We start from the raw sequence: 25645 nt of genomic DNA on the forward strand, positions 1-25645 counted from the left end.
CGTGTTTTTAACATTCATATAAACACACACACACACACACACACACACCATACAAGCTGCTTAGCACTGTTCTCTTTTCTTTTAATAAAATAGCTTAGAAATTAAAAAAAAGAATGATTACTGCAATACACCAGAAAATAAACGTTATTAAACTCTTTGCTGTTGCGACGATACTAACAGCAACAAAAAGGAACTCATTGATTATACTGGAGGTTTTAGGGTACCAACTCATCAGAAAACTTAAAAAGTCAAAATCTCTCCTGCTTTTCTTATAAAAAGGGTACTTATGTATGACCAAATAGTTGATGGATATAATTCTTAAGAATTCTAATATATGCAGAAAAAAAGAATAGTGCCACTTTTGCAATACATAATAAAATTATGCAATCATTAGCTACTAAAAACTATTAGGTGAAAGGATGATGCACTCTGCAATAGATGGAGCAAGCTGACACCTGAACCTACCGATAAATGTTAACATCATGAAGAGGTAACGAGACATTCTGATCCTCTTAGTGAGATACAATAGGAATTACATAGAGTACATCTGCAAAATATTCTTGGTAAAAATTAAACCAGTCTGATCAACCCTCTGTATTTCAGGTAAACTTGTTTACATGAGGAACATATGAAATGACAACATAGCGGTATAATCAGCAGAATCCAGAAAGTGGGAATTTTTTTTTTTTTTTAAGACAGAGTCTTGCTCTGTCGCCCAGGCTGGAGTCCAGTGGCGCCACTGCAAGCTCCGCCTCCCGGGTTCACACCATTCTCCTGCCTCAGCCTCCCGAGTAGCTGGGACTACAGGCGCCTGCTACCATGCCTGGCTAATTTTTTCGTATTTTCAGTAGAGACAGGTTTTCACTGTGTTAGCCAAGATGGTCTTGATCTCCTGACCTCGTGATCCGCCGCCTCGGCCTCCCAAAGTGCTGGGATTACAGGCGTGAGCTACCGCGCTTGGCCAGAAAGTGGAAATTGTACAGATGACTCAGTTTATCTAACAACAACAAAAGAGAAAAGGCAAGAAAAATAAAATAATGAAAAAAAAGTATTCTGAATACTGGAGATCAGACGACATTAAGAAATTATTTTAAACTTTATAATGGTACCAATGTCACATTTAAAAGAGAGAGACACATTCTGATATATCTGCAGATTATATGAAATGATCTGAGATATGCATTAATATTATCCAACAGAAAAAAAGTGTATTATATACCATTCCCTCTACTTTTGTGTAGCTTAAAACCTTTATAATGAAGTTTACAATAAAAAGAGAACTCTAAAAGTAAAAAAAAAAAAATTGCCAAAGCTATCAGCTGATTACCTTTAACCTTGAATGCATTTTAAAACAAGAAAATAAAGGAGTTCAGGACCCCCAACCAAAAAGAAAACAAGTAAAAAGGTTGGTTCTTTGAAAAGACCAGTAAAATAAATTCTGTGACAAGACAAATCAAGAAACAGGAGAAAACATAGGTGCCTGATATTAGTAATAAAAGAGAGAATTCAAAAATGCTATACAATTCTGAGAAATTTGAAGCTCAATAAAAAAGTTTTCTAGGAACGTACTCAATAAACCAATAATTTTAGAAATATTGAAATATTAGTCCAAGTATCCCTGTTCCCTCATCCCTTACATATAAGCTGTTTAAAATCCTTTTAACATATTTTCTGCGTTAAGCATGTCTCTTAGGGAAAATACCATGAAGAAGAAAGTGGAATATTCTTCAAAGAAATGTTATAATTCTCTGCCTTTCAGCTAAAAAAAAATTGCCATTTTATTTTGATAATGCAGCTATACTGTTCTCCCAATTAACTACTAAATTTAAGGCAAGTATAAATAAGACCCAAAGAGCCTTCACAGAACTTAGCCAAATGATCTTAAAATAAACGCAGCGAAGAAAACACCAAGACAATTTTGAAAAACAAAGTTTTGACACTCACTGTACAAGATTCCAAAACTTAATGCTGATGCCATAAGTAATTAAGACACTGTTGTACTGCTACAACACATAGCACAGAAATGGTTCTGTGAATATATGGAAACCTGAAGAGCTGAGAAAGCGGATCATTGGAGAAAAGCTGAGCTATTCAATCAAGTAGGTACTAAACTTGCTATCCACATAGAAAAAAAAAATTAAACCTGTACCATATGCTACACAAAGAATAAATTCCAGGTAGATTAAGGCCACAAATGTGAAAATCAAAATTTTAAAACTTTCAAAATAAAATACACAAGCCTATATGTAAGGCCTTAGGTTAAATATTTTTTTAAAAGAAAAACATAAATGTCACATTAAAATTTACAACTATTCATCAGTGTAAAAAAAACAGGTCAGAGAGAGGAGAGAGTTATCTGTAGGACACGTAACTAACAAAACAGGCCAGGCACAGTGACTCACGCCTGTAATCTCAGCATTTTAGGAGGCCAATGCGGGAGAACTGCTTGAGCCCAGGAGTTCGCAACCAACCTGGGTAATATAGTGAGACTCCATCTCTACAAAAAAACTGAAAAATGAGCCGGGCATAGTGGTGTATTTCTGTAGTCCCAGCTACTCAGGAAACAAAGGTGGGAGAATTGCTAGAGCCTGGGATGTCAGGACTGCAGTGACTGTGACCGAGCCACTGCACTCCAGCCTGGATGACATTGTGAGACTCTGTCTCTCAAAACAAAAACAAAAACAAAACAAAACAAAAACTAACAAAACAATTAGTGTGCACAGTATATAAAAACTCCTAGGAATCAATTTTTTTTTTTTTTGAGACAGAGTCTCGCTCTGTCATGCAATGGATCACAGCTCACTGCAACCTCCGCCTCCTGGGTTCAAGCAATTCTCCTGCCTCAGCCTCCCAAGTAGTTGAGATTACAGACACCCACCACCAAGCCCAACTAATTTTTTGTATTTTTAGTAGAGACGGGGTTTTGCCATGTTGGCTAGCCTGGTCTCAAACTTCTGATCTCAAGTGATCCACCTGCCTCGGCCTCCCAAAGTGTTGAGATTATAAGCGCGAGCCACCGCGCTGAGCAGGAATCAATTTTAAAAAAAGATAAAACTACAGTCAAAAAGAAAATGAACAAACTATATAAACAGGCATTTAACAGAGAGGAAACATTAATGGCCAATAAACTAATAAAATATATCATTAAAATAAAGCATTAATAGGGAATGCGAATTAAAACCACAAGATATCCTTCCCATGTACATTTGATTGGCAAAATTAAAAAGTCCAACAATGCCGATTTTCAAAGAACGTGTAGAAACAAGAATCTACATGCAGCACTAACAGTATAATTAGTATAATCACTTATAAAAGCAATATGTTAACATTCAATCGATTTGAAAAGACACAATCTGAGAAACTCTAATATTAACACGTTAGAATATGCACATTGATGCTTACAGCAGCAGTTTGTAATGGAAAAAAATTTAAAATATTTGACAAATCAACCTCGTCAAATATTACTCATTTGTCAAGATGATATATTCATATATCACATACTATATGGCAATGAAAATTATATATATATATAAACTTAAAAAACAAAAATAACACTGAACAAAAAGAGCAAATTACAGAATACATACAACATGATAGTATATCTATAGTTTAAACATGCAAAACCAAACCATATATTGCTTAAGATAAAAATACATAAACATGTAGTAAGTCCCAGCTACTCGGGAGGCTGAGGCAGGAGAATGGCGTGAACCTGGGAGGCGGAGCTTGCAGTGAGCCGAGATCGCACCACTGCACTCCAGCCTGGGCAACAGACCGAGACTCTGTCTCAAAAAAAAAAAAAAAAAAAATGTAGTAAATGAGAAATTTATGGGAATGGTAAACATCAAATTTAGTATAGTAATTACCTGGAGTGGAGAAGTATGGGTCAACTATATGCAGGGTATTATGAACTGAATACTTATGTTTTCCCAAAAATCACATGCTGAAATCCTAACCCCAAATGTAATGCAATTTAGAAATAGGGCCTTTAAGAGTTAACTGGAGGATTTCATAAGATCATGAGAGTAGGGCCTTCATGATGGGATTAATGCCTTTATGAGAAGAAACACCAGAGAGCTTCTGCCATCCACTCCCCCAAAGTGTGCTCACAAAGAAAAGGTCATGTGAGGCACACAAAGTAAAATGGTGGCCTCACTTCAAGAGAAGTGGCCTCAGAAGTAAAGTTGCCTTGCTGGTACCTTGATCTTGGACTTCCCAGTTTCCAGAACTGTGAGAAAATAAATTTCTGTCCACTCAATCTATGGTATTTTGTTATGGAAGCCTGAGTTATGACACGGGGGCTTCAAATGAACTTTTGTGTACCATAATGGAATGCTATGTAGCCTTAAAAAGGGAGAAATCTTGTGACATGCTACAACACAGATGGACCTGAGGACATTATATTAAGTGAATATAAGCCAGTCACAAAAGGACAAACACAACCTGAGCATTCCTAACCCGAAAATCTAAAATCCAAAATGCTCCACTAAGCACTTCCTTTGAGCATCAATTAAGTGCTCAAAAAGTTTCAGATGGCTGGGCGCGGTGGCTCAGGCCTGTAATCCCAGCACTTTGGGAGGCCGAGGTGGGCTGATCACGAGGTCAGGAGATGAGTCCATCCTGGCTACGGTGAAACCCCGTCTCTACTAAAAAAAAAATATATATATACACAAAAAATTAGCCGGGCGTGGTGGCAGGCGCCTGTAGTCCCAGCTACTCGGGAGGCTGTGGCAGGCGGATGGCATGAATCCGGGTGGTGGAGCTTGCAATGAGCAGAGATCGCGCCACTGCACTCCAGCCTGGGCGACACAGTGAGACTCTGTCTCAAAAAAAAAAAAAAAAAAGTTTCAGATTTTGTAGCATTCAGACTTTGGATTTTCAGATTAGGGATGCTTAACCTATATTGTATAATTCCACTTATGTGAGGTATTTAAAGTAGTCAAATTCATAGACACAGAAAATAGAATGCTGGTTACCAGGGGAAGGACAAAAGGGGGAGTTTTAAAATCAGTAGAGTTTCAGTTCTCCAAAATGAAAAAAGTTCTGGATATGGGTTTCACAATGTAATATTATTAAGTACATATAAGAATAATTAAACAATTGAAGTGTACACTTAAAAATGGTTGATGGTAAATTTTATGTGTTTTTTGTACAATTAAAAAGATTTATATCAAGTTATGCAAAGTTTTTTAAAGAAACAAAATGTCAGTGTTTAATCAAGTAAGCAATATTAATAACATTATCATATTAATAACTTTATCATAAAATACTTAAAATGTGGAATATAGAGAAAATATACAAAGAATTATAAAAAACTAATCCCATCAACCTGAAGAAAACTACTCTATTTTGGTACACTGCCCTCCAGCTTTTGGGGACACATATAAATTGTATGCATTTGTCAAAGTTATTTTTAATCCTACTTTTCACACATATGAAAAATATTTAAAAAACATTTGTAATGTTTATGAACAGAATTTATTCTTTTGTTATCACTGAACATTTGTTATTTCTACTATTTAAATAATGCTGTAATCAGCATCTAAAAAATATACTTATCTGATCATTTTTTCCTTATGAGTTACTAGACATAAAATACTAGGAAAAGAATATGAAACAAAGCATTATTTTCTATAGCACTACTCCTACATCAGAAGTGTCCATTTCAGCCCAGATTTTTTAAAGTGGTATTTTGGTATTTAAACCGACATATATTTGAATTGTACATAAGAGAGAAAGATTATAAAGAGCTCCTACCAATATCATTGTCTTATTTAATCTTCACAACAATCACGCGTTAGGAATTATTATCCTCAATATTACAAACTAGGAAAGGGAAATTCAGAGAATAAAAGACTCGTTCATAATCACTTAAGTATAACAGGGGCTCAAACCAATCAATGCAACAATGCAAAGTATTTCCAAGGCGGGCGGATCACGAGGTCAGGAGATTGAGACCATCCTGGCTAAGACGGTGAAACCCCGTCTCTACTAAAAATACAAAAAATTAGCCAGGTGTGGTGTCACGTGCCTGCAGTCCTAGCTACTCGGGAGGCTGAGGCAGGAGAATGGCGTGAACCCAGGAGGCGAGCTTCAGTGGGCCGAGATCGCACCACTGCACTCCAGCCTGGGCAACAGAGTGAGACTCCATCTCAAAACAAACAAACAAAAAAAACCCACCTTATTAATTCAATCAAACCAAAGCCAAGCAAGAGTTTATATATATATACACCACTCCTGTTATTATAATTGTTGAACTATTAAGACAAAGAACTGGAAATGGGTGTAGTAGATGTTTGCTACAATTTGAATAAATGAGGGAAGAGTTTGCTTAAAACAAATAGCAAACATATATGTCTTACCTGAAACCCTGCTAATAGCTTGCCTAGACAACTATCTGTATCAAATAGCAAAGTATCTTTCTGAGAAGTTAAGGAAAGTGGAACTGTGTTTACTGGAGTTCAACACTTATAAAACCTAACTCTTCCTCAAAAGTTCATCACAAATAAAGATTAGAAGCCTTAAAATGGCCCATAAATATTTAATCAACAGCGTGGCTTGAAAGCAAGCTAGTAAAAAAAAGAAACATTACAACAGTAGTTACGAAAACATATATAACAACACTCACAAAGAATCAAGTTTATTTAAACATAAATACTGATAGCAGAAAGCAGGTTCAATTTTCAAAGGTCCTCACTGCAAATCCTTTGCACTCAAAGCTCTCCATATTACTGTCAAAAACTACTTTTTAAATTTTGTCTTCTGCTACTCTAACTCAACCTACATTCCAAAAAATTACTTACTTCCTCAACATGTCCCAATTTTCCTCATCATTACTTGTTTTTGTAGCTTTAAAAGTGAACAAAAACAATGCCACTCTTTCCTGCAACTAGACAAGAAAATTCTACCTTTAAAGGCTCTAAGGAACTCTTCATAGAACCTTTCCACGCTATTAACATATAAGCTCACTTTGTGTCTTTCTCTTTTTTTTTTGCCTTCTTTTGGATTATACATCTGTAATTTCAGTCAACTCCCCTCCCCAATTACTTGCGTTCTACCTCTATTGCATTCACCCTTAGGATTTTAAAATGCAAGCTTATCTGATTCACTCTGGCACTGTCCAAAAGAAATGTAGTATGAACCATAAATATAATCTCATAAATTTCTGTTAGCCACATTTTTAAAAGTAAAAAGAAAAAGGTGGGCCGGGCGCAGTGGCTCATGCCTGTAATCCCAGCACTTTGGGAGGCCAGGGCGGGCAGATCATGAGGTCAGGAGATTGAGACCATCCTGGCTAACACAGTGAAACCGTCTCCACTAAAAATACAAAAAAATTAGCCGGGCTTGGTGGAGGGCGCCTGTAGTCCCAGCTACTCGAGAGGCTGAGGCAGCAGAATGGCGTGAACCCGGGAGGCAGAGCTTGCAGTAAGCAGAGATAGAGCCACTGCACTCCAGCCTGGGTGACAGAGGGAGACTCCGCCTTAAAAAAAAAAAAAAAAAAGAAAGAAAGAAAAAGGTGGCCAGACTCAGTCCTGTAATCCCAGCACTTTGCAAGGCTAAAGCGGGAGTATCACTTGAGCCCAGGAGTTTGAGATCAGCCTAGGCAATATAGCGAGACGCTGTCTCTACAAAAAAAACTCAAAAATTAGCCAGGTGTGGTGGCACACAACTGTAGTCCCAGCTACTTGGGAGGCTGAGGTGGGAGGGTCACTGGAGCCCAGGAGGTTGAGGCTGCCATGATCATGCCACAGCACTCCAGCCTGGTGGAAAAAGCAAGACCCTATCTTAAAAAAAGGAAAGAAAGGAAGAAAGGAAGAAAGAGGAAAAGGCAACACAGATAATGTATTTCATTTAACCCAAAATACCAAAATATTATCAGCTCTACATGTAACCAATATGAAAACTTGGGATATTTTACATTCTTCTTTCAGACTAAGGCTTAGAAATGTGTATTTTTCAACTAAGGTAGAAGATCAACTTAAACTACATACATGTCAAGTGCTCAGTAACAAATCACTAGTAGCTACTGTAACTGACAACACAGCTCCAATCAATACTAGATCATCAGAACTCAAACTCCAGTGTCTCTACCACTCTCTTACATATTGTTATGATTTAATATTTTTAATTCTATTTTTAAACCTTTAATATTTAATATGTAAGAAATATTAATTCTTACATATTATAAGAATGTAATATGTAAGAATGACCATATTACATTCTTATATGGTCAGTAATTAGATTTACTCACAGACCTACCAATTTCTTGATTAGCCTCACTTCTATATCAGACTTCCTTTCTGGTGTCATTGGCTTTCTTCCTGAAGTACAAACTCCAGAAATTCCTTCAGTGAGTCTGTTGATACATTTCCTAAATTGCTTTTTTGGAGGCAGAATGACGTGTTTCAAAAAGTGTCTTTATTTTGTTCTTCTCCTTATAAGTTAGCTGACTATAAAATAATAGGTGGGGCAGCTATTTTCACTCAATACATTGAAAATATTATTCCACTATCTTCTGGATGCCCATGCTGATGAAGCATATTGGGACTTTCTAGTTCTTATTCTTTAGGGAATCTGATCTTCTCTGGCTGCTTTAAAGATCTCTATGTCTTTGGTGCTCTGCTCTTTCACTGTTAGGTGTCCAGGTTTTCTTGTGCCTCCTAAATCTAAGAACTCATATAGTTCACCAATTCTGAAAAATTATCAGCCTTTAGCATTTCAAATTTTGCCTTTCTGCAATCTTTAATTTCTTTCTGGAACTCTAATTAGATGTTTGTTAGAACTTCTCTTCCTTTCCAACACATTTTTAACTCTTCTGCTATTTTCATCTCTTTGTTTCTCTGTGCTAAATTCTAAGTTATTTTTATTTTTTTGTTCACTAATAAAGATATTTAGTGCTGTCTGCAGCTATTTTTAACCTGAACTCCAGGATCTCTTAGAAATTAATTTACTGTATTTGATTTCTATAAAAGTGTTCCTTCCAAATGTAGATTTACAGATTAAAGAACTACAACAACAACCATTCTCATCCTTTCAGCGTAAGTCTTTTCCTTATCTAACATTCAAAATAATTTTGGAGGTAGGTACAACTGAAACCATTTAAAAATATGTATAAAACTGAAGCTCAGAGGTTAACCTGTTCAATGCTATAAAAGTCAAACCCTCATCTCTTCATTCTAAATCGTATGTTCTTGACAAGAAAACATTCTTGTCCACCATCAATAGTTCCAACTTACATTAAATGTTAACACTGTATAGTATTACTATTATGTGAATTTTAAGTTACATTTCTTTTTAGATATCCTTTAAGAATACTCATTAAGAGACACTTATTGGTCAGGCACAGTGGCTCATGCCTGTAATCCCAGCACTTTGGGAAGCCAAGGTGGGAAGATCACTTGAGGTCAGGAGTTCCAAATCAGCCTGGCCAGCGTGGTGAAACCCCATCCCTACTAAAAATACAAAAATTAGCCAGGTGTGGTGGCAGGCACCTGTAGTTCCAACTACTTGGGAAGCTGAGGCAGGAGAATCGCTTGAACCAGGGAGGCAGAGGTTGCACTGAGCTGAGATTGGGCCACTGCACTCCAGCCTGGGCAACAGGGCAAGACTCCGTCTCTCAAAAAACAGAAAAAAAAGAAAAAAAAAAGGAGACAATTATTGAGCACAGACTATGCCTGGCACAAACAAGGTAAAGTATAAGAAATGTTCCTGGGAAAAACATGACATACACGAAAAGTCAGAAACCATGTCTAACAGAAATAAAAACCCACCACTTAAAAAATTACCAAAAAAATAGAAACCCTGACCAAGTCTCTAGATCTAACTACCAATTTACTGGAAATATGGAGAACATACTAAATTACAAAATCATAACACAATCAGCAAATGTAGTCTATAGGCAACTGTGTAAGACCAATAACCAGTTTTCTTCAACAAACGAAATGCAACTTAAAAAAAAAACACAAAAAACAGGAACGGAGAACTTGTACATTAAAAGATATTTAAGAGGTAATAACGACCTGTTAAATTGGCTGATCTTATTTTATCATGACTCCTTCCCCCACTAAAAAAAAAAAACCCTATAAAAATACTATGACTTTTATGAGACAACTAGAAATTTTAATACAAATTTGACAGTTTATAATATGAATTAACTTAATGTGTGTGTGTGTCCTAATAGTCTTTTGATTATATTTTAAAAAGAGAGTCCTTATTCTTTAAAGATATACACTGAAGCCTTTACAGATAAAACAATATGAATATCTGATATTTATCTCAAAATAACAGAAATGGAAAAGCAGAGTGTGGATATCATCGTTTTAGCTATGGGTTGCTGATGGTTTTGGGGACTGAATGATAGATACACAATGGTTCATGATACTATTGTGTCTAAAATTCATTATAATAGTTTTAAAAAAGAAGTACTGCTCAAAAAAATCTGTTGTGATAACTTTCTGTGACACCTTACTACTTTTAAAGTGAAAATATCACTTAACCACCTTATCCCCTAATGTAGTATGCCTAGAACTAAATTAAGAAAGCTACTACAGTTTAGAAACACACATAGACCAAGAGACTAAAATAATTAACAATATAGAGACTGAGGATTCTAATTCATAGCACTCCATGAAATATTGAAGCCAATCTTTTTGGAGATCGGTCATAATAAAGGTCTTCATCCTCAATGTCTTCACGCTGAGTGGGATGAGGAGGAAGAGGACGAGTTGGTCTTTCCGTCTTGGGTGGAAGAGGGAGAAGAAAATTCTGTATAAGTGGATCCATGCATAAGTGGACCTGTGTAATTCAAAATCATCCTGTTCAAGGGTCAACTGTACTTCATTCGACCCTCAGGAAAGCCCTTTTCCTTTTTTTGAGACTGGATCTCCTCTCACCCAGGCTGGAGTGTAGTGATAAAATCATAGCTCACTGCCACCTGGGCTCAGGTGATCCTCTTGTCTCAGCCTCCCAAGTAGCTGGGACTACAGGCCCATGCCACCAGATCTATCTAATTTGTAAGTTTTTGTAGAGATGGGGTCTTGCTACGAGGACCAGGCTGATCTCAAACTCCTGGGCTCAAGCGATCTGCCTGCCTCAGCCTCCCTAAATTCTGGGATTATAGGTGTGAGCCACCACTCCAGCAAAGCCCTTTCTTGTGAATAGGTTAAAACTTGTTTCAGTTGCCACTTCATTAATTGGTAATTTAAACATTTATCCTGAATTATGTAGTTGGGCCCACTGTAATCACAAGGTCCCTGTAAGTGGGAAACGGAGGCACAAGAATGTGTCAGAGTGATGTGATGTGAGACAGTCTTCTTTGCCATTGCTTCTTTGAAGATGAAGCTAACAGCTGAGTTATGTCAAGAAAACAAATTCCCCCCAGATCCTGCAAAAAGGAACACAGCCCTGCTAACACCTTGATTTTAGCCCACCTGTGTCAGATTTCTCACCTACAAAACTATAAGATAATAAATTTGTGTTGTTACAATAAATTTGCTATAGCAAAAAAAAAAAAAAAAAAAAGAAAGAATAACGAGCTACTTTTATATGGAAAATTACAGATATATAGAATAATGCCTACTAGATGAAGTACAAATTTCACAACCTGTAATTGAGGCCTTCTATATAACCTATCTGCCATTCTATCTTTTCTCTCATATCCATATACAAGCTGTTAGCCATAAAGGCCAAATTATTCAACTCACTGATCAATGGCTGTAAATTTATGCCAACCTATAGACACAACTTTGGTTATGTCATTCTCTCAATGCCTATTGCTCTCCACTCCTTCTCCTATCTCCCAATCTAGCTAGATCACAGACCACTATTCTGAGCCTACCAACCCAAACCAATCTTTCCTACTGTAGCCATATACCACTTAATTAAAACCCTGAGTCCTTATTTCTCTAACTAAAGTCCTAAAAGACATAGTCTTGGTATTTATCTTTTATTGATAAATGGCTCATTAGAGTATGAGCATATTAAAGCCTATGACACTTCTAAGAGTTATTAAAGTGTGTATGTACTATTTAATACGTGTACTATTAATGATGGAGGAAAAAACATAACAAATAGGGTCACTGCCCTCAAGGAGCCAATACATAAATTTCTAACATAGTACTGTCATTTCGCAGACGTTAAAATATGTTAATTGAAATTCTAATAAAAATACCCTAGTGAAAGCATTAAGTAGCATTTAAGAAAAGTATTTTAAAAGTCAAAACCTAAAAACCCAAAGTTTTGAATAACACATCTATAATGAACAACCAGTTACACTCAACTATTACCAAAAAAGTTACATTTAGCATTATTTGATCGTAATTTTCTATGCAAGCCAATGATGGTGAATTCAATAGTCATGTTATAATTTAAATCATGAGTTCAGCAATTTACAACCAGTACTTTCAGAATATTTAGAAAAAGCTAACATTTTAAGAAATAGGTTATTTATTAGTTGTCCAGTTATAGGTCTTGATATATTAACAGTTAACTTACTAAAGAACACTGCTACAAATTTCACCATACTTAAACTCTACATCTAAAAAGTTAACATTTTACCGTATTGGGGACCATCCTGAATTATTCTACAATCATTTCATACAATTCTGTCTTCCCAAGTAGTAGCCCCATTACTTTGCAAGGATTTCACATTGGCAAAATGGTTAAGAGTACAGAAATGACACCCCTGACATTACAAATTACGAAGAATATAAAAAGCCATTTTAAAGAAATGCAACAAATCTCCTATTACAAACTCACAAATATTCTAATAGTCTCACTGAGCTAACAAAAACCAGTCTAAACTCAAGAAAAGCTGAATATAGCAAATTTATAAAATAATGGAAAATGAGATTTCATTTGTATCCTAACGCCACAAAAACTTGGATATTCTAAATGTAAATACATTAACCTACCTAGTTTGTGGAACTATTAAAATCCTAATTTTAAAGATGAAGAAGCTGAGGCTAAAAACGTTTACACATCAAATGGATTTTAAAAAGTGAAATCACTTAATTCAAATATATATATATGCCTAAAACTATACAAAGAATATCAAAAAAGCAAAAAAAACTCAAATAAAAAATATCTACAATGCGTATGAAATCAATTTTTTTATACAAAGAACTGTGATAAGATAAAGATGACCATTAAACTAGGTCCAGTACACAAACAGGCAGTTCACAGAAAATGAAATATAAATAGCCAAATTTGAAAAACCTCACCCATTTCAAAATATAAATTACAAAATAATTTTTAGTGTAAAATAAGCTAGTATTCTAAATTTTGATAAAACCTAGAATTGCCAAGGGTATGGAAAAATAGGCAATCCTATACACACTTGTGAAAAACAAATGAGTGTTCTGGCATTGTGGTTTTCAGTAACTCTTTAAGTATAAATTTCATTTGACACAGCATTTTTACTTCTATTCTAAATATGTCCACACATTATAATGACAAACTGGAATCAAACCTAAATGTCCAGCAATGTAGGAAACTAAATTGTGGTATGTCCAGTAACTGCACTGTGGTGCAGCCACACAACAGTATCCTCCATTGTCATTAAAAAAGGATGAGGTAGATCTGCAACTGCTGAGACCATATTATGTAATTAAAAAAAACAGTTGACTTCTACCTCCAGTCAACATAGAATAACATCACCCAGATCTGCCTTGCCGAAACAACACCAAACAATCAAGCAAATATACAGAACAATCGCTTTTCAAGACACTGGAGATCAGGCAATGATGGACAATAATCCCTAAGGTTAGAAAACAAATGAGTCCATGTTTGCCTCAGCTCACTCCCTTGAGTGTCCAGGCCATAGCACAGCTATGAGGAAAGCAGGCTGAGCCTCAAAGACTACTTTAATTGTGAAAGAGCCAAGAGCCTGAGAAGACCAAAGTAACTAGAGTTTACAGGTCAAAATACCAAAGAAAAGAGCTGCACAGAGATTTCTCCAAATCTGCAGAGAATCATCAGAGTATTCAGTGAATACTTAACAACATATATATTTGGACCATAAAACAAGTCTCCATGTTTACAAAGATCCAAGTCCTAGAAAATACGTTCTCTGGCCAGAATAAAACTAAAATTACGAATACATAACAGAAAAGATATACAGAAAACTCCAAATATTTGGAAATTAAATAACATAAATAACATACTTCCCAATAACCCATGGGTCAAAGAAATTTTTTTAAAAAGTATTTTGAAGTGAATAAAAATGTATGTGTCAAAATTTGAGGAATGCCATGAAAGCGGTACTTAAAAGGGAAACATACAGCACTAAACTCCTATATAAGTAAAAGTACCAAGTTAATGACATCAACTTCAACGTTAACTAAGTAGAAAATGAAGATCAAGCTAAACACAAAGCAAAACAAAATAAAAACAGCAGAAATCAATTAAATAGAAAACAAAAAAACAACAGAGAAAACTCAATGAAATCAAAAGCTGGTATTTTGGAGATTAATAAAATCAATAAACTTCAATCCAGACAGACAAGGAAAAAAGATGACACAAATTCTCCCTATTGGGAATGAGAGAGCTGACATCACTAAGGATTCAACAGATATCAAAAGTGTAAAAATGCAGTATCATGGCTGGGCACAGTGGCTCACGCCTGTAATCCCAGCACTTTGTGAGGCCAAGGTGGGCGGATCACAAGTCAGGAGTTCGAGACCAACCTGGCCAATATAGTGAAACCCCGTCTCTAGTAAAAATACAAAAAATTAGCCAGGTGTGGTGGTATGTGCCTGTGATCCCAGCTACTTGGGATGCTGAGGCAGGAGAATCACGTGAACCCGGGACGTGGAGGTTGCACTGAGCCGAGATGGTGCCACTGTACTCCAGCCCGGGCGACAGAGCGAGGCTCCGTCTCAAAAAAAAAAAAAAATAGTAGTATCATCAACAACTCTACGCAAATACATTCAGCAACTTAAAGGAAATGGACTAGTTCTACAGAAGATACAAATTACCGAAGTTCACTCAAGAAGAACTAAACAAACTGAATAGCCCTATATCTATTAAATAAATTGAATATGTAGTTTAAAACCTCCCGACAAAGAAAACAAACATCTGGCCCCACATGGCTTCATTAGTGAACTGTATCAGTTAAGGAAGAAATTTTAGAGTTCTCACCCTAATATCAGGAGCAAGTTAAAGATATTCTCTTAGCACTTCTATTAAACATTGTACTGGATACCACAGACAAGAAAAAGGAGACAAAAAATGGTATCCAGATAGAAAAGGAAGAAAACTATTTAAAAACAATTGGGTATAAATTGTCTATGTAGAAAATTTAATGGCATAGGCTGGGGGTGGTGGCTCACGCCTGTAATCTTAGCACTTTGGGAGGCCTAGGCAAGTGGATCACTTGAGGTCAGGAGTTCGAGACCAGCCTAGCCAACATGGTGAAACCCTGCCTCAACTGAAAATAGAAAAATTAGCTGGCTGTGGTGGTGTGAACCTGTAGTCCCAGCTACTTAGGAGGCTGAGGCAGGAGAACTGCTTGACCCACGAGGCGGAGGTTGCAGTGAGCCAAGATCACGTCACTGCACTGCAGCCTGGGTGACTGAGACTCCCTCTCAAGAAAATCTGATGGAATATATAAAAAAAACTATTAGATCTACTAAATGAGTTTAGCAAAGGTTCAGAACATAAGAGCAATATGCCATAATCATTTCTATACACTAGCAAACAATTGGAAATTAAGTTTTTTAAATATCATTTACAATACTTCAAAATACATAAAATACTTATGGATAAATCTAATCAAACAATGCACAAAACATGTGCAATGAAAAAAAAAACAATGCTTAAAGAAATTAAAGACCTAACAGAGACATCAATTTTAGTCATGATGCCAATTTTCCCCAAATTGCTCTACAGATTCAAGTCAAATCCAGTAAAATCCAAGCAGTTTTTGTAAAAACTGACTCATATGAAAATATAAAGGATTCAGAAGAGTTAAAAACAACTTTGAAAAAGAACAGAGTTGGAGGGCCAAGACTAAGTAAGTGGTTTCAAGACTCAATATAAAGCTACAATGATTAAGACAGTATGTTTCCAGCATCTAGATAAAGGAAAATGGGTCAATACAAAAAAGTAGAGTACAGACATAAAATCATACACACACAGATAACTGATTTTTCATGAAGCTGCAAAGCTAAGTGAATGGAGAAAGGATAGTCTTTTCAACAAATGATGCTGTAAATACTGGATGTCCCCATGCAAAACCAAATACTTCTGACCCACACTTTGTACCATATTCAAAATATTAAGTCAAAATGAAAGAGACCTAAATGTTAAACCAAAGTATAAAACTTCTATTAGAAAACAAAGGTGGCCAAGTATAGTGGCTCATGCCTTTAATCCCAACACTTTGGAAGGCTGAGGCAGAAAGATCGCTTGAGGCCAGGAGTTCAACACCAGCCTGGGCAAAACAGAGACCCCGGGTCTATAAAAAATTTAAAAATTAGCTGGGCATGGTGGTGTGTGCCTGTAGTCCTACCTACTTGGGAGGCTGAAGTAGGAGCCCTTGTGTCCAGGAGTTCAAGGTTATCGTGAGCTACAGCTGCACCACTGCACTCCAGCCTGGGTGACAGAGTCAGGCCCTGTCTCTAAAAAAAAAATTATTATTAACAAACAAAAGGAAAAAAATCTTCATGGCTTACAGTCAGGCAAAAATGGCTCAGACAAGACCCCAAAACTACAATCCATAAAAGAAAAAATTGGTAAACTGGAGTCCATCAGAATTAATAACTGTTGCTCTTCAAAAGACAATGCTGAGAATGAGAAGATGAGTGGCAGAAAATACTTCCAGGCCATATATCTGATAAAGGACTTATAACCACAATGAAGACCTCTCAAAACTCAATTTAAAATAAATAACCAAATAATAAATTGGGCAAAAGATATAAACAGACACTTCACCAAAGATAACAGTTGACAAAAAGCACCCGAAAAGATGTTCAACATCATAGATATTAGAGGAATGCAAATTAAATCCACAATGAAATATCACTTCATATACACTACAATGTCTATAATCAAAAAGACAAGATAACAGGCATTAGAGAGGATGTGGAAGGACTGGAAATTTCATACCGTGCTGATGGCAGTGCAAGATAGTACAACTGTTTTTAAAAAGTTTGCAGTTCCTTAAAAAGTTAAACATATGCCTACCACATGATCCAGACTTTCCAATCATAGCCCCCCCCCACCAAGAGAAATGAAAGCATATGTCCATACAAAGACTTGTACAGGAATGTTCACAACTATATTTTTATTAGCTCAAAACGGAAAACAATACAAATGTCCCTCAAGACTTGAATGGATTAACAAATTGCTGTATAGCCATAAAGTGTAATATTACTAAGCAATAAAAGAGAATGGACTATTGAAACACAACATGGGTGAATCTCAAAATAATTATTCTGAGTGGACTAACCCAAACCAAAAATGTACATACCATATGATTACATTTACCTGAAATTCTAAAAAGTGTGAACTAATCTACAGTGACAGAAAGCAGATCAGTGGTTCCTTGGGGAAAGAAAAGCAGAAAGGAGGGACTATAAAGGCGCAAGACGATACTGCGGGGAGTGATAGATGTTCACTATCTTGATTGTGGTGATGGTTTCACAAGGGTATATATGAGACAAAACACTGTATATTTAATATGGGTAGTTTATTTTATGTCACATTGTATCTCAATAAACCTATTTTTTTAAAGGCAAGATGTGGGCCAGGCGCGGTGGCTCAAGCCTGTAATCCCAACACTTTGGGAGATCAAGGCGGGCGGATCATGGGGTCAAGAGATCAAGACTACCCTGGCCAAAATGGTGAAACCCCGTCTCTACTAAAAATACAAAAATTAGTCTGGCGTTTTGGCCAGGCGTGGTGGCTCACGCTTGTAATCCCAGCACTTTGGGAGGCTGAGGCAGACGGATCATGAGGTCAGGAGATCGAAACTATCCTGGCTAACATGGTGAAACTCTGTCTTTACTGAAAATACAAAAACTTAGCTGGGCATGGTGGCAGGTGCCTGTAGTCCCAGCTACTCAGGAGGCTGAGAGGAGAATGGCATGAACCCAGGAGGTGGAGGTTGCAGTGAGCAGATCGCACCACTGCACTCCAGCCTGGGAGACAGGGCGAGACTCCATCTCAAAAAAAAAAAAAAAAATTAGTCTGGCATGGTGGCGTGCGCCTGTAGTCCCAGCTACTAGGGAGGCTGAGGCAGGAGAATCGCCTGAACCCAGGAGGCAGAGGTTGCAGTGAGCCAAGATCGTGCCACTGCACTCCAGCCTGATGACAGAAGGAGACTCCGACTCAAAAAAAAAAAAAAAGGCAAGATGTGGGCCAAAACTATAGTTTGAATTCAATCACGTAAATAAAGATGTTTATATGTGTGCTAATATATAAATTAATGATTTCAAGAAAAAAGGCACAAAATTTTAACACAATTACCTACACCTAACAAATAAATTTAAAAAAACTGTGAATCAGTTTGAAATTTTTTTTCTTTTTTTTGAGATGGAGTCTCGCTCTGTTGCCCAGGCTGGAGTACAGTGGCACAATCTCGGCTTACTGCAACCTCCGCCTCCCGGGTTCACGCCATTCTCCCGCCTCAGCCTCCCGAGTAGCTGGGACTACAGGCGCCCGCCACCATGCCTGGCTAATTTTTTGTATTTTTAGTAGAGACGGGGTTTCACTGTGTTAGCCAGGATGGTCTCGATCTCCTGAACTTGTGATCCGCCCGCCTCAGCCTCCCAGAGTGCTGGGATTACAGGCGTAACCCACTGCGCCCAGCCTGAATTTTTTTAAATATGCACATGCATCAGTGTCTTTAAAGCAAATTCACAAATGTTTTAAGTTTTAAAGAACACTTCATTACTTGTACACAGGCCTGACACCAAAGCAAAAATTCTTAACCATTATTCCAGAAAATTAAATTAACTTCAATTATTCAGACTTTTATATTAAACAATGGATTTTTTAAAATGGTTTGCAATTTTTTTTTTATCATCTTCTAAAGTGTTCTCAAGCAACTAACAAAAAACTGGTGTAACCACAAGGTCAGGAGATCGAGACCATCCTGGCTAACACGGTGAAACCCCCGTCTCTACTAAAAATACAAAAAATTAGCCAGGCGTGGTGACGGGCGCTTGTAGTCCCAGCAACTTGGGAGGCTGAGGCAGGAGAATGGAGTGAACCCAGAAGGCAGAGCTTGTAGTGAGCTGGGATCGTGCCACTGCACTCCAGCCTGGGCGACAAAAAAAAAACAAAAAACAACTGGCGTAACCAATACATAACATCTGGACATACTATTCCGAGTCTCCTCAGTTTTTTTCTGTCTACTCATTCTGAGTCTTGTCTACAAACTCTTCTCCTTTTCCACTAATAGTCGACAACTCACACTTGTATCATTTATTCTTTTACAAAATTTACAGAAATCTGTTTGGATGGAACCTACAACATCTACCATTTTGCACTCTTTAGCTATTCCTGATTTTAAATCCCATGACTAACTCAACTTGGAAAATATTATCACCAAAAAGAGCATATTATTTCTCCTTCAGTCTGTACAAAATGAACTCAAGAAACAAGCCTAAAGAATGGACAAATATGTAGTTCACTATAGGTAAGAGGACAGAAAATAAGCAAGAAAACACAGTACCATTCCTAAAAGTATTCTAAAGAACATCACATCATTATGGATACAAGTTTATTATTATTATTATTATACTTTTAAGTTTTAGGGTACATGTGCACAATGTGCAGGTTTGCTACATATGTATACATGTGCCATGTTGGTGTGCTGCACCCATTAACTCGTCATTTAGCATTAGGTGTATCTCCTAAAGCTATCCCTCCCCTCTCCCCCCGTATCTCCTAATGCTATCCCTCCCCCCCCCCCATTATGGATACAATTTTAAGAATTCCAAAAAATGTTTGAACAGTCAGCATCACTGGACTAAGCAGATAGCCTCTCCGGACACAGAGGCTTGCAAATGAAAAATGACAATACAGGCCGGGCACGGTGGCTCACATCTGTAATCCCAGCACTTTGGGAGGTCGAGACAGGCAGATCATGAGAGGCAGGCAGATCATGAGGTCAGGAGTTTGAGACCAGCCTGACCAACAGGGTGAAACGCCGTCTCTACTAAAAATACAAATTAGCTGGGCGTGGTGGTGCGCACCTGTAATCCCAGCTACTCAGGAGGCTGAGGCAGAAGAACTGCTTGAACCCAGGATGCAGAGGTTGCAGTGGGCCAAGATCGCGCCACTGCATCCAGCCTGGGTGACCGAGCGAGGCTCCGTCTCAAAAAAAAAAACTAAAAAAAATTACAATACATCATGACATTAAAAGTTGCAAGTACTCAAGAAAATGTTAAGCATTAGAACTAAAGTTTAAATGATGAGTAGTTTTCTTAGCCAAAAAGGAAGGATTCCAAAGGATCTCTACCATAAAGACTTTCTTTAATAGACAAACCAGCTCTTAACTTCTAATTCAAATTTGAAGCTAACTGCCTCAACAACTTTCTTTTTAAGGATCAGGATAATTCATTTCTAATGTGCCTTATTATTGACCAAAATATATTCATTTTCATATGACAAAAAGTAAAAAAAAAAACAAAAAACAAAAAACTTAGATTAACAAAATTATAAGATATAGGTCAAACCCCTTACCGTCCCTTTAAATCATTATTTCCCCTCAGAAAATTGGGGTATCGTTTTATATTACAAGAAGCCATGTGTGAAAGCATTTTCAATTTCTTGATCATTCATACTTACTTTAAAAGGTTATTCTTACAGACTGCCAGTTCTAGAAAAACTTATGGTGATTACAAACTGTATATGGTCCAACTTTACAAATGAAAGGAAATACTTTACACTTGGGTTTTGTTAACTACATTATAGTTTTCAAAAGCAAAAGCTAAAATTTTCCAGTAATTATGATAATAGTAGATCCAACAATCCCAGTTTCAAACATAGTATTTTCCTACCTTCACGCCAACTGCAACCTCAGTGACGATTCTGCAAAGAAAAAATAAATAGTTTCAACTTCCTGTTATTCTTCTAATCACTCACTCTTTGGCTCTAAAACTTTTTAGGATAGTTCATCATTCATAAATCTTCCAGCCACTCACACACAGATGGGGAAAAAAAAATACCACAGATGATCAGTGACTTACCTGTACTGTTACCAACCTGGTTTTCTAAAACTAACTTTCAAATGTGAGACAACTTGTGGTATTTTTTAACAACACATTCAATAGCCAAAAGGAACAAAACCCAAAACACTATGCCATTTCTACAATGCCAGTATACTGAGATTAATAATTTAACACTTAAACTCTTTAGTAGTCTCCATAGGAACCAGGAATCAGGAAACATGAATTCTAGTGCAAGTTTTGACATCAATTTCCGTGTTGATCTGGGGGGAATACTGAACTTCTCTCGATCTGTTTCATCTGGAAAATAATCTTTAGGTAACATCTAGGATGATTTGAATTCTGTAAGACTGTGTTAACTTTTATAAAATCTTGTTTTTAGTACCTTTTAAAACACACCAGACTCTAGGCGCTTAACCAAATTTTTGATTCTTCAAATACTCACTGATTTTAATAAATGTGCTTGTTAAATGATACTGTGTTTACACTCCCAAAAGAGCTGCATACTGCTGTTATTTTTAACCTTAAGCGTGCCCCCGGTTTCTAACAATGAGTTAAATTACTGAGTCTTTTCAGGTGTGAAGCCTATCAGAGAGACATCGGTCCCTACCATTTCACAGTCTTGCCTCTCACCTCACTCAGCATCCTGTCTTCACTCAGGTTCGCAAAGATGCAGCATGGTTCTGGGTTTTTGTAGTCGTTTTTCCAGAAACTGACCAAAGTAGCTAAAGAGATAGCCCTTTGTTGACTATCTGCTCTTGTTTCTGCCATTGCTGTTGGCCTTTGCCCATGTGACTGATGTCGGCTTCAAACACTTCGTTTTTTAGATGATTTAATTTCTGGGCCCTTTTGCCAAGCCTTGAATGTTTTCAGTCCCCACAAAAAGGCATTTTTTCCTCCCTCCCACCCCCACTACCAGACTCAAATGAAAACAAAGGAGTATGACATCTGCCCTCCCCCTTCCTCTCGCCGCCGCACGCCCTCCCCCCTTCCCCAGCGGCTCCCACTAGGCTTTCCCCGGAGCTCCCGCCACCGGCATCTCTCCCGACCACGGCGGGCCGGGCGAGGCCAGAGAGGTTGCGCATGGCTGGGGTCCACAAGGGGTGCCTCTCTCCTCTTCCCCTAGACGCTCCCCCCACTCCAAAGGCCTGTCTCTGCCCATCCCACTCGCTCTCACAGGCACCGCTAACCCAAGGGTCGGGTCCCAGGGTACGGATCGAAATGGCTCCTAGAGGGGGCAGGGACAGACCAGCGAGACGTTATGGGGTTCCCACCCCATCCCCCGCCGCCAAGCCGGTGCCCGCTCCCACTCCGGGATCCTCACCCCCGCCATCGCCCCAATGCCTCCCAAGCCTCCAAGCCCGCTTTCTTCTCATTTTCTCGACCAAAGCCGGCCGGGGGAAGCAAAGGGAGGGGTGTGTGCGATGGGGCGGGGGTTGGGTAACGGCAGCCCAGCCCTGGGAGGGACCGCGGGAGGGTTTCTCCCCGGCCCGGGACCGGGCCGAAGGACAGTCCAACTCCTCTCTCACACACACCTTCTCGCCGGCCCGATTACATACCCGTCCATTGCCGAACCGGACAAAGCTTCGCTCACAAGAACCGAGCCACGCAGCCAGCGAGCCACACAAGCGGCGAGAAAATGGCGGCTGGGGCCCGACGGAAATTGCCGAAGGTGCCGAGGCGCACGGGCCAGCGCGCGGCAGCGGCGGCGGCGGAAAGAGCCGAGCGCGCCGGCGCCCGGCAGCGGGAGGCGAGCGGCGGGGCGCTGGGACGAGGGGGAGTGGGCGCCGCCGCCGACGCCTCCTCGGCGCCTCCGCGCGCCTTCCTCTCTCCGCCCTCCGCCTGCCGCCCTCTGGAACCTGGCCTGCTGCTGCAGACCGCGGCGTCCCGGTTTCCCCTCCTTGGGGGGAGCGTGGGTGGGACACCTCCCAACAGCTCTCCACACTCTCTGTGCCCTGACTGCAGGACGCCCCCAAGCAGCCTCCACTTTTCACTCCAAGCCAAGTACCAGCTTGACTACCGTCAACCTATGCGGGCCAAGGAAAAAACATTGGATAGCTTTTCTCCTAAGCCATCTTTTATTTGCAGACCGGCTCCAGCCTCTAAAACAAAAATCTTTACCCCACTGAACAAGACCACTTGGTAACAACAGTACTTTCTCAAGCAAGTAGAACTCCTCAGACTGAAATATAGGCTTTTGCTTCAAGACCTGTAGTACCAAGCCAAGTGGAGGAAAATGTGATTCTCACTTCAGTTGGTGATTAGTGTGCGCCTGTAGAAAATATTCACAATACGCTAGGTGGAAATAGACACAAATGGAGCCATGTGTTAAAATGCTACAATAGTTGGAGTTTAACATTTGGAGGCATGAAAGGGAAAGTGGAGATGGGAGTGGGAACAACTGAGTCTTCAGATTGGTTAGAGAAAGTAGAAGCATTAAAATGGGCTATGCGAATTGACTCCCTTTGCTATATCTTACGGTCTCAATTTTTACTTGATACTATAGTGGACATTTTACTTTAACGTGTTTTTATCAGAGGCTCAACAAAATTGGGAGAGGCACCCGCTTGAAAATTTGTTCAGTGAGTAACGACTTTGCCAGTACCCATCCTTCTCCTGCACCCTTCACCTCCACCCCCAACATACACAAGCACAAATGCACTTCTAATTCTGAAAAATGACAAATACTTCCTGTGTCCCTCCAGTTACTCTCAATACTCACTCTGGGTTTTTCCGTGTCTCCTTCAGGCAAAGCTCTTATCCTTTGCTAATTGGAATTTCACTATACTAAATGATATTCTGTATAATTCTTAGAATTTTTTTTTTTTTTTTTTGAGACGTAGTCTCTCTCTTGTTGCCCAGGCTGAAGTGCAATGGCGCAATCTCGGCTCACTGCAACCTCGGCATCCCGGGTTCAAGCGATTCTCCTGCCTCAGCCTCCCGAGTAGCTGGGATTACAGGCACGCGCCACCACGCCCGGCTAATTTTGTATTTTTAGTAGAGACAGGGTTTCTCCATGTTGGTCAGGTTGGTCTCGAACTCCTGACCTCAGGTGATCCGCCCTCCTCGGCCTCCCAAGTGCTGGGATTACAGGCGTGAGCCACCGCGCCCGGCCATAAATAATATTATTTTTAAATTGGATAGACCCTTAAAGAACATCTTGTCCAAACACTTTGCTATAGAACTCTTCAAAGCACCCAAATTTTTACAAATTCTTGATTTGCCTATGGGATTGTCAATCCTTCAAACAAACAAACAAAAAAATGCCGGGCACAGTGGCTCACGCCTGTAATCCCAGCACTTTGGGAGGCCGAGGCAAGCAGATCACCTGAGGTCGGGAGTTCAAGACCAGCCTGACCAACATGGGGAAACCCCGTCTCTACTAAACATACAAAATTAGCTGGGGTGGTGGTGCATGTCTGTAATCCCTGCTACTCGGGAGGCTGAGCCAGGAGAATCGCTTGAACCCGGGAGGCCGAGGTTGCGGTGAGCCAAGATCGCGCCATTGCACTCCAGCCTGGGCAACAAGAGCGAAACTCTGTCTCAAAAAAAAACAAACAAACAAAAAAAAACACATATCAAATTGCCTACAATAACCCCCTTCACCTTAAACCTTAAAATAAAGGTTCTGTTATTAGTGCCACTAATAATCACTTTTCACATATTTGTGGTTTCGTACATGTGTTTTCACTCAACAATTAAATATGCAAGCTACCAAAGGGCGGGAACTATGGTATTAATTCTCGGTATTCCCCACATTCGCTCGATCGATATTGATTGATTGATTCTCACTGTATCTTGGCAAAGACAAACCATTCTATGAGGAGGGAAGCTTGTCCTTAGGCAGCAGAAGAAATTACCGTGTTCACAAAAACACATTTTTCTTTATTTTTTTTTCCTAATACGGTACAAGACCACAAACATACAATAGTTAATCTGCTTGCTTATTTAAGCTAACAGTTTCTTGGAAAAATGCAAGGTAATTTACAAGTCAAGGCACATAAAGTACTAGATTAAGACATGAAGTGAAATAAGAATAAAACAAGAGGACAAAGCATAGCATGAGTCAGGAATGAGGCTAATGCAACAGTGTACACAAAAGCATATTGATTAAAGCCTGGATTCAGATTTGAGCTCTTTCGTTTAATACCTGTGTGACATTAGGCATGTTCATTAACCTCTCCAGGAAACTTTCCTTTGCTGAATATAGGATTAAAAATAGGGCCTTTGGGCCTGGCATGGTACTTAGGTCTGTAATCACAGCACTTTGGGAGACCGAGGCGGGCAGATCAACGAGGTCAGGAGATTGAGACCATCCTGGCTAACATGTTGAAACTCCGTCTCTACTGAATGTACAAAAATTAGCCGGGCGTGGGGAAACGTGCCTATAGTCCCAGCTACTCAGGATGCTGAGGCAGGAGAATCGCTTGAACCAGGGAGTCGGAGGTTGCAGATCGCGCCACTGCACT

General features: G+C 38.9%; 1 protein-coding gene across 8 annotated transcripts in view; it reads right to left on the reverse strand.

The window, feature by feature from the left end:
* The window catches only part of PTBP2 (polypyrimidine tract binding protein 2), a 92294-nt gene extending 69248 nt beyond the window's left edge, over positions 1 to 23046 (reverse strand). For 3 of the 8 annotated variants that reach the window (XM_054530955.2, XM_054530952.2, XM_054530942.2), the window contains exons 1-3: positions 22736 to 23039; positions 21009 to 21039; positions 16515 to 16619 (exon numbers count right to left, since the gene is read on the reverse strand). In XM_054530955.2, the coding sequence (XP_054386930.1) occupies positions 16515 to 16619; positions 21009 to 21039; positions 22736 to 22743 (144 nt within the window). In that variant the 5' untranslated portion in view covers positions 22744 to 23039. Of the gene's footprint in view, positions 1 to 16514; positions 16620 to 21008; positions 21040 to 22735 lie in introns of all 8 variants that reach the window. The other 5 variants (XM_009247563.4, XM_009247559.4, XM_009247548.4 and 2 more) reach the window with 3 other exon arrangements.
* Positions 23047 to 25645: the final 2599 nt, after the last annotated feature.

The sequence above is a fragment of the Pongo abelii genome, chromosome 1 (genome assembly GCF_028885655.2).
Source record: "Pongo abelii isolate AG06213 chromosome 1, NHGRI_mPonAbe1-v2.0_pri, whole genome shotgun sequence".
Taxonomy (NCBI): Eukaryota; Metazoa; Chordata; class Mammalia; order Primates; family Hominidae; genus Pongo; species Pongo abelii.